General features: G+C 35.5%; 1 protein-coding gene and 1 pseudogene across 1 annotated transcript; one reads left to right on the forward strand and one right to left on the reverse strand.

Moving 5' to 3' along the window:
* Positions 1-322: 322 nt before the first annotated feature.
* On the forward strand, positions 323-1,035 carry LOC148578494 (zinc finger BED domain-containing protein RICESLEEPER 3-like). Its single transcript, XM_088503064.1, has 2 exons — positions 323-852; positions 969-1,035. The coding sequence occupies exons 1-2, from the start codon at positions 323-325 to the stop codon at positions 1,033-1,035; spliced, it is 597 nt and encodes a 198-aa protein (XP_088359190.1).
* Positions 1,036-2,344: 1,309 nt separating this feature from the next.
* Positions 2,345-7,722, reverse strand: LOC148578495 (protein FAR1-RELATED SEQUENCE 5-like; annotated as a pseudogene).
* Positions 7,723-9,367: the final 1,645 nt, after the last annotated feature.

The raw sequence follows: 9,367 nt of genomic DNA on the forward strand, positions 1-9,367 counted from the left end.
CTTATGTGATGTTAGAAACTGTATGGTTATACAGAGATGTCTTTACTAGACTAAAACAAAAAGACTCCAATTATAAAAGTGTGCCAAGTAATGAAGAATAGGAACTTGCAAAAGAAATTTGTGGTAAATTAAAAATTTTTTATGATGTGACCCAATTATTTTTTGGAACTCAAGTTCCAACTACCAACATTTACTTTAATAAAGTATGTGATATACATATTGGATTGAAAATTGGGTTGTTTCTCCTAACCCCGATTTTAGTAGTATGGAATGTATGATGAAGAGAAAGTTTGCTAAGTATTGAAAAGAAATTCATGGCATTATGGGTATTGCTGTAATTCTAGATCCTAGGTATAAGCTTGATGGGCTTGAATATAAGTTTGCTAGAGTATGTGAAGATCCTAATGAATGCACAAGGAAAGTTGAGAGAATCAAACAGTCATGCTATGAGTTGCTTAATGAATATCAAAAGAATACATCTAATTTAAGCAATATGTCAGTGGAATCTACACAAGAGCTTAGGGTTAATGTAGATGAAGATGATGATGTTGGTTATCAATTATATATTAGACAAAAGAAGAAGAAAAAAGGTTCATTTGTGAAGATGGAATTTGATCACTATGTAGAGGAAGATGTTCATCCTCTAACTCCTGATTTTGATATATTAACTTGGTGGAAGATAAATGGAGTTAGGTTTCCAACTCTTCAAAAAATTACAAGAGACATATTTGCCATTTCTGTGTCTATTGTTACTTCTGAGTCTTCTTTTAGCACAAGTGGCCGTATAGTTGCTACTCATTGTGGTAGTCTTCATGAAGATACAGTGAAAGCTCTTATGTGCAATCAAAATTGGTTGTGGGTAGCATATCATAAAAGAGGTTATTTATGTTTTTAATTTTTTAATTTGTTTATAAATTATAATTGTGTTAAAATTATATATAATAAAATTGTTGTATTTGATTTTTAAGTGGAAAACCTGATTATCAAACTGCAAATGAAGATGATGATGTATTTTCTAAATTGACGAAAGAGTAATATTGCAAGGATCTGGAATTAGAAGAAATGTTTGAAGATATTTATCTTTGTTTATGCTATTTAATTTTATTAAAAACTTGATGATCATGCTATTTGTAAATTTATGTTGGATTTCTTTAAGATTTTATTGTTTTTAATTTTAATTTGAATTTAGTTTTTTATTTTTTATGTTATTAATATGTAAGAAATTTAGAATGATTGAATTTTATATTTGTTTTGAAAAAAAAATTGATATTTCTGCGGGTAGGGTGGGGTAAGGTGGGATTTTTGAGAGATTCTCAACCCGTGGATAGGATAGAGTAGAATTTTAATGATATTTTCAACCCGTAGGTAGGATTAGGATAGGGTCCAGTTTTCTAAGCCTCTTTATTATTCGTTACCAACATTTAGTTATGGATCAATGTCATTCCTAAACCTTCCGTATGTTGTTTGAACTTTATTGTATTCATTGCTAACAAAAACTATTGTTGTAGCTTGAATTTAGTTAAATGATTTACTTTTGGGCTTCACCATAATTGGTTAACCAAGTCAAACAAAGAACTGTTGGCCCAACTGTTGTAGTGAATCGTGCTCGAAATATATGATGTCCATCGAAATGCTTAAAAAATAAAAATTGCGTCCTACTGGTGGCGAATGCTCTTTGGGTATTTCACTGAGGCAAGGTTAATGTGACACTATTATCACATGCCAAACCATGAGGCAGCAAGTTTAATCAACTTAACTTCATTACACGTTCCATTTGATAAATGATTCTAAACATTTCAAAGATAAAACTAGAACTAATACATCTCATAAGGAAATTTTGCAATGACTTCGGATCTCTTCAACATGAACCTTCCACTTTAAAGAGCGCCAAACCAGCTCGGGATTAAGGCTTCTGACTGCACCTTGTGACAATCCATCTATGAGGTTACGCAAATGCAACTAATAAATCCCCCATCATAACTCTGCTTAGCATTCACAACAATCCCAAAAAGGACAAAGTCAACCACACAACTAATCATATGCTCCCACTTATATTTGGCCAATTTTTGTCTATAAACCAACAGATTTGTATTTACCACTCACACCACAACAACATAATGAATTACCACAATTATGAAACATTCATACATCACAAATATTCCAGAAAGTTACTCACATCAGAAAGGAAATTTGCGTTCCTATTATATCCAGAGTTGTCACATAAATCATCACCTATTGTCGACTCTCCATCATGATCCGACCCTAAACTGGTATAGTTTTTTCTAATGTCTTCATCGTCCTGAAACCAAATCATCTTAGTTAGAATAAAGATTTGGAAACAGGATCAATCAAAATGAAAATGACAGTCAAACAAATAACTATCGTTGCTAGCTGAAGGAGGAGCGTCTCCATCCATAGACTCATCGTTAGACCTGTGATGCTTATTGCTTTCCCGAATAATAGGAAAATTTTGCTTTGTGTGCCATGTCTTCTTGTAGCAGGTGCAACGCCTCCTTTTACCAAGGGTGTTCTTACCAAGTTTTGGAGCCCCCTTCGACTTAGCAACCATTGAATCTCTAACCACGGTCTTTTGTTGTTGTTTGTCTTCTGTAGTTACTCCAACACTAGAATGGAGCTCACTGTGCTCCAACTCGAGATCCTTAAATAAGGATTCTATTCCACACATAGCCTTTTTGAACATGGATAACGTCTGTTCTCCCAGGAAAAACATCCAGTGGGATCCGGCATGGAGTGCCCCATGTCGGAGGAGGACACCACGCTCGCTGACGTCTCCCTAATTTTTTGCATACTGCTCTGGTGACTTGGCATTGACTCTCCACCTCTTCAGAATGAGTTTATCGGGTATTTCACTTAAGTGTTCTGCCTTCATGACAAAAAAATATGCGCCTGCATGGATAGCCATTCTTCTTCCAAAAATAATATTGACAATCTAATTTTTCTGTTGATCTCCCAAATGAGGACACTATGTGCACATCAGGTTCCTCGTACTCTTCCAATGTGTACACCATTGTGTTCATAATCCTTCTTTTACTACTCAGATTCAATGCACCAACACCTTCAATCTCCTTCTTCACATCACCAAACAATTCTCTCCTATAACCGAGTTGATCGATTGGAAATGGAGCAGCATCTCCTTATTCCTATACTCATGGGCAACCATCTCTAAGCTCTGCACGAGATCCAAAATGGTGTGGGTAGACTTCGAATATATGGTGACAAATGCATTAATCCCTTCACAATGGGATGTTGTGCGATAACCCACACAGAACTTGTCACGTAGAAAAACATTTGCCCATATCATCCTTTTCTCGTACATTTGGCATGATCATTGCTTGTTAGAAGGTCATACTCATCCGCAGCTTGCTCCCATTCCGATTCAAAGTCTTTTATTGCAAGTTTAGCATACAACCATCTTCTGAACAATCGACTTAATGCCTCATCCTTGACATTTGAAGTAACATTTTTCTCCATATACCATGGACACAAATGATGAGTTGCATTAGGGAAGACTTCAGATACTGTTTTAATCATAGCTTTGTCGCCATCAGTCACAACTACATATGACTTCGTACTACACATGATCTCTAGCAAATTTTCCAGCATCCACTTATATAATGACACACTTTCGTCAAGCAACAAAATAAACCTAATTATTGTCATCTGCTTATGATTGTTTGTTCCAGAAAAAATCACAATGGGTCTTTTGTATTTGTTTTCCTTATAGGTAGAATCAAATGCCAATACATCACCAATGTATTGGTAATCAATTCTACTAGATTCATCTGCCCATATCAGATTTGCTAACCTATCATCACTGGTGACATTGTATTTCGCGATCACCATTGGGTCTGCCTTAGCCTTTTTCTCTAAGTATACTATCGCAGAATTTGCATCACTGTTTGCTATTTTTGCCGGCCGGACTTTATCATCATAGTTGTATACATCATTCGTCAAGGACCCAACAAAGAATACCCACTAGCCATACTAGCCATATACCCCACAATCTTAGATGTAGCAATGCCATGTGCATGCATCCCATCAATCTGAGTCTTTGCTACTTCAGTTAACCCACGATAATTGGCAATCAAATGCACTATTCCTACCGGTGTTAGCTTGTGATTGTGTTCTACAAGTAGTTTTCTCACCTTCCAAGCCTTATTATTTTTGTCTAAATATATTGATAACATTGTCTTGTAGTTTGTTCTTGTCTCGGATTTGTGTACCCTCGTTCTATCAACTCTGTTGTAGTGTTTACGTTTCCTTAATCCTTCCTTGTTACAAAAAAAACCTATATCTAACCAAATTCTCATCACAGTCTTTGCCTGAGTCACCCATTCGCACCCCAAATCTATGAACTTTTCCATACCTCCTATAAAACTCATACGCATTGTCAATGATGTCCCAAACCTTCTCCAATATGTTGTTCACACTCAGTCCGGCAACATCTTCCAATTCCCCTCATACATCATTGGCCATGTCATCTGTAACACCCTACCACACAGAGCTTTAATAGCTTCACACTCGAACGGTTAAGAATAAAACACATAGATAATAATGAAACAGAAGAAACACAATACATATGTGATAAGAGTTTTAAAGGAAACACATATTAACAAGCTCCAGACTCGACCTACAAAGCAAAGGCCAACCAGAGTATATATATATATATACAACCTAAAAAGTTTACCATTTGATAAAATATAAATCCTAATTCTCCAAATCAACCTCTATGAAAGACAAAATACAAATGTGTACAAAGTAGAGAACATATATACATATATATATATAATAAAAGTCCCTAAAATGTATATATATATATATATATATATATATATATATATATATATATATATATATATATATATATATAATAAAAGTCCCTAAAATGTAGATCTTTGCTTCCAGAGAGTCTCTAGCACGCTCAACGAGGTGCCTCGCGTCCTGCATCTAAAAAATAATAGAATATGTATGGAATGAGAACTGAAAATTCTCAGTATGGTAAAAGTGCCCATATAGATAGTATATAAGGTATCGGGAAGCTAGAGGCATTCCAAAATCTCCAACAACCAATATCAAATCCTAGAGTTCTCACTAAACCAAAAAAAAAAAAAAATAGGGTGACTATATCTAAGGATTCTAATCTAACTCTTCGTCTTCCTTTCACTTCAAACCTCCAAATCACCAAGTGGAACAACCCTCAGCGTCTCCTCCACCAGCATAAGGGATCTCTCAGAAACAAACACAAACAAGACAAACAAGAAAAATACAAATATGGAAACAAATATAGCAATTAGATCAAGTAGCAGTTAATTACAGTTAAGCAAATACGCAAGTCAAAACAAATGCATACTCAAACCAAACATACAAATGCATATGATGCATGTCTGCCATATGACCAATGAGTCTCATCTGTCGGTTATACAATGAAAACCCGACATGTTCGGTAGCTAACCCAGACATTGTTTCTCTGTTGCACACTAATATCTCAGCACATCGGTTGCCCATTAAAAGGAGAGTGCCCTGTCACAATTAGAGAAAATACGTGCACTGTCACCATTAGAGGGAATACGTGCCCTGTCACATGCAACCAGCGAGAAATCATAGACAAGCGAGATCGATCGCCGTCCTTGCCAAACTTATCACATCCAATGTCTTTTTTATCCATTTCATTCTAAATATTATCTCACTCCATCCATAGTCACTCTCATAGTTAATCAATATCATTATCGCCATCAATCATATCTCATTCAGCATTATCAACGCCTTATTAATTCAATTATTCACTTCACAAATCTCCCTTAATATCAATCCAACTCCTCAATATGTTCGCTCTTATTTCGAAGCCTAAAAACTAGCTATCGGACCTCTAACAGAGTTTACAGAGGTTTGAAAAACCAAAGGAAGGGTTAAAAATCCAAAAATATAATTTTGGCAAAACAGGGTGGTCATGTGTACACATGCCACCTGTGTACGCATGAGTTCAAAAGTTGCAAAAGCCACGTACGCGGACCACCCCGCATACGCGAGTGTGTGGGCAGAAAAGGTTTCCCGCGTATGCATGATACATACCACGTACGCATGAGTGTAAAAATGCAATTGTCGCACACAGTCATCATTCGTGTACGAAGAGCACTGAGCAGAGCCGTGAACTCGTGTCGCGTGACACCTCCGTGTACGCACGCTTATCAGTTTTCTTAAAATGCTGTTTTGCTACAAAATTCAACTTTTCATACCAATATTCAAACGCGCATAACTTTTTCCTGAAAAATTATTTTCTGTCTGTTCTTCGAACGCTTTAAGCTCCACAGACCCAATTTTTATTCAAAATAAGTTTTACCAAATTTGGGGTTTCGAAAACCAAGTGGCCCATTGAAGTTGGTTAAAAATAGATTTTTGACCAAAATTTGCCAAATCCTCTCATTTTCAAAACCCTCAAAATACTTCACTTCCAACATACCAAAATTTCAGCTCCTACACACTTCTCTACATTTCCAAGTACTCACTCATCAATTTTCAACCATCCTATACTTTCAGTGCCTAGCTATTCAACTTCAACCATTCCCATTCACAATTTTTCAAATCCAACAACATTTCACCAAACCCACATTACCATCAAGCATCATCACAATCACAATCATACCACATTCAATCATTTCATTTCATCAATTTCATTCAACATGCTCAAACCATCTTATCTTACAATTCACCACATACATTCAGTCAATCAATGCATACAATTCAAACCTATCTTAGGGGCTACTAGCCTAAAATTCACGCAACATTATATATTAACTACAAGAAACCAAAATCATATCTTGGTCGATTTCTCTCCAAGCTCAAAACACCTCAAAACTCTCCTCTTCACAAATTTCCTCATCTCCATAGCCAATTCAACAAGTTTTCAGCCACCAGAGTTTAGTTCCTGGTACACCACTTCACCAATTTGACTGCAGTTCACATGAATTCAATCTAATTTCATACACAACCACCAATTTCAATACCTAACTTCATAAAATTGAAGAATACCAAAGGGGATAAGAGTTTCTCACCTTTACCCACTGAGCACTTGGATGAAACACAACTATATCTCGCACTAGAGTACTCCTAAACTATCAAAAGCACAAAATTCCTTAATACCCATGAACCAAACCCACGAAATTGAAAGGAGTGGAGAACTGGATGAGAAATTCAAATTTATTACCACTTTGTTCAAATAGACTTGAAGAGCTCGGCAAGATGATCTCGTGATTGCAAACGATTTGGCGATTGAAGCTCCGGATTGAAAGTTACGAGCAATTTACGGTGGTGGTGAATAGTGTTTCAAGGGTTTTTTTGTGTCCCCCCTTCTCTTCCACCGTGCTCCCCCTCTTGTCTTTGTTCAATGAGCTGAAAGCTCAAGGTTTGTGATTAAATGGGTTGGGCTTCGGCCTAACATGGGTCCAGTTCAACCGGTTTAGCCCATTGGCCCAAATTTGGGCCAAAATATTTAAAATTAGTGTTTTAATTCGTATTTTAAATATTTTTACTTCTTCGAATTATAAAATTTAATTTCCTAATTTCTTAGGCTCATAATAAATTTATTAGTTAATCATTTATAAATTTATAGGATTTTACATCACCGCTAAAATCTCAATGTCTCGACTCCTCATAAGCATCACTATTACTCTCCCTGCAATCACTAGCCCCTTCGCTTAGAGTCATTTCTATATGTAATTCAAGATTATATCCAATGCATTGGGACTTACAACATCAAGTAACAACAAACATGTATTGATGTCGCAATACCAAGTTCCAACTGCTGAATCTAACCAACAGCCCATTCTTCTAAAGGTTTTCTAAAACACTTATTAAACTTGTATGTGCTATTCTTTTACTAAAATTATTTACCTACCTGTTGGAATAACAAATCTCAATTAAATTTAATTATATGGCACGAAAATCTACTGAGTAACAAACTAATTGATATTGTATCTATACTCACAGTAAACCAAGCTGTCGGATTTCTTCCAGTCAAACATAACTAGAAATCCGACAAGCTATTGTTGTTCATCCTCTTCTCGCATTAGATTCCATATTTTACATTAATAATTACGATAATCATGACATTTTAATTAACACAAGTAGTATCTTATCAACGTTAATACGATCTACTCGTTAAAGATGATCAGAAACAACTTTTTAGCTTAACAAAGCACTAATCATCATGACTCAGAACATCATCAACGCAAAATAAGAAAACATCAACAAAATCAGTATTATTAACTCAGCAACTCAGAATTAACCCCAACAACTCAGACTTAATCCCATCTCAGCAACTCAGAATTAAACAACGAAAAATAACTTGAAGATAGAGACCTTATCGGCGGCCACGAAAGAAGGATAGTGATGGTGACGGGGGAATGGAAACCACGGCAACAGAGAAAACAAAGTAAGGTCAGATAGAGAGAAACAGAGACCTCGAAGAGACGATGATCGGCAAGCCTTCGCGACGGCAACGCAACAAGCAGGACCTCCGTGCGACTGTGACGACAGGAGGGACAACGATAAGAACCCGACACAATCAGCGCCGATGACGACAACGATTCTCCGGGGTGCGATTAGCGATGGTTAATGCTTGCTGGGTTGCACAGAATTTAAGGTTTCTTCTGAATTCAATTCAGTGAGTGAGAGACCTACATAGCGTTAGATTGAAAATATTAAAACAATTTCACGGTAAATTCCAACATTGTCTTCACTCACACATAAAGAAAGATCCCCTTCCATGGCTGCCGTGAACAAATAACAAGCATCTTTCGATTTTTTGGTCAAGGCCAAATAAATTTCTTAACTCTTCTTGTTTTAAAAAATTGGACTTCATTTCTATCATTTTTGGTCATTAAAACAAATTCTTTTTTATGTTTCTTAAGACAAAAAGAGTCTAACTCTCTTTAATTTGCTCATCATAATTCACGACCCATACGATATTTTTACATCTATCCAGTCTAAATATCAAAACAAAAAAATAATATTATTAATATATTATATTTATTCTTCTAAATCACTCATTACAATTTCTTAATCTCCAACTACAGCACCTACAAACATAATAAACACTTCAACAGAATATGAGTTACCACCACCAAATGACATGCATTCTCTGTAGTTGCTGAAGGATTTTTCTTTCAACACCATAGCAGCTCCCAAAATTTTATTATGAGTCATAAGTCAAAATAAAAGATTTTTAGGTATATTGTCTTTTTATTTTTTTAAATATAAAGACCGTTTAGTGAAAAGAAAATTAGAGGATTTAATTTTAAATTCTTTAATTTTTTAAAAACAAAAATTAAAAAGTCTAATTTCAATTTTT

Source organism: Arachis ipaensis, chromosome B1 (genome assembly GCF_059453495.1).
Source record: "Arachis ipaensis isolate K30076 ecotype BB chromosome B1, ASM5945349v1, whole genome shotgun sequence".
Taxonomy (NCBI): Eukaryota; Viridiplantae; Streptophyta; class Magnoliopsida; order Fabales; family Fabaceae; genus Arachis; species Arachis ipaensis.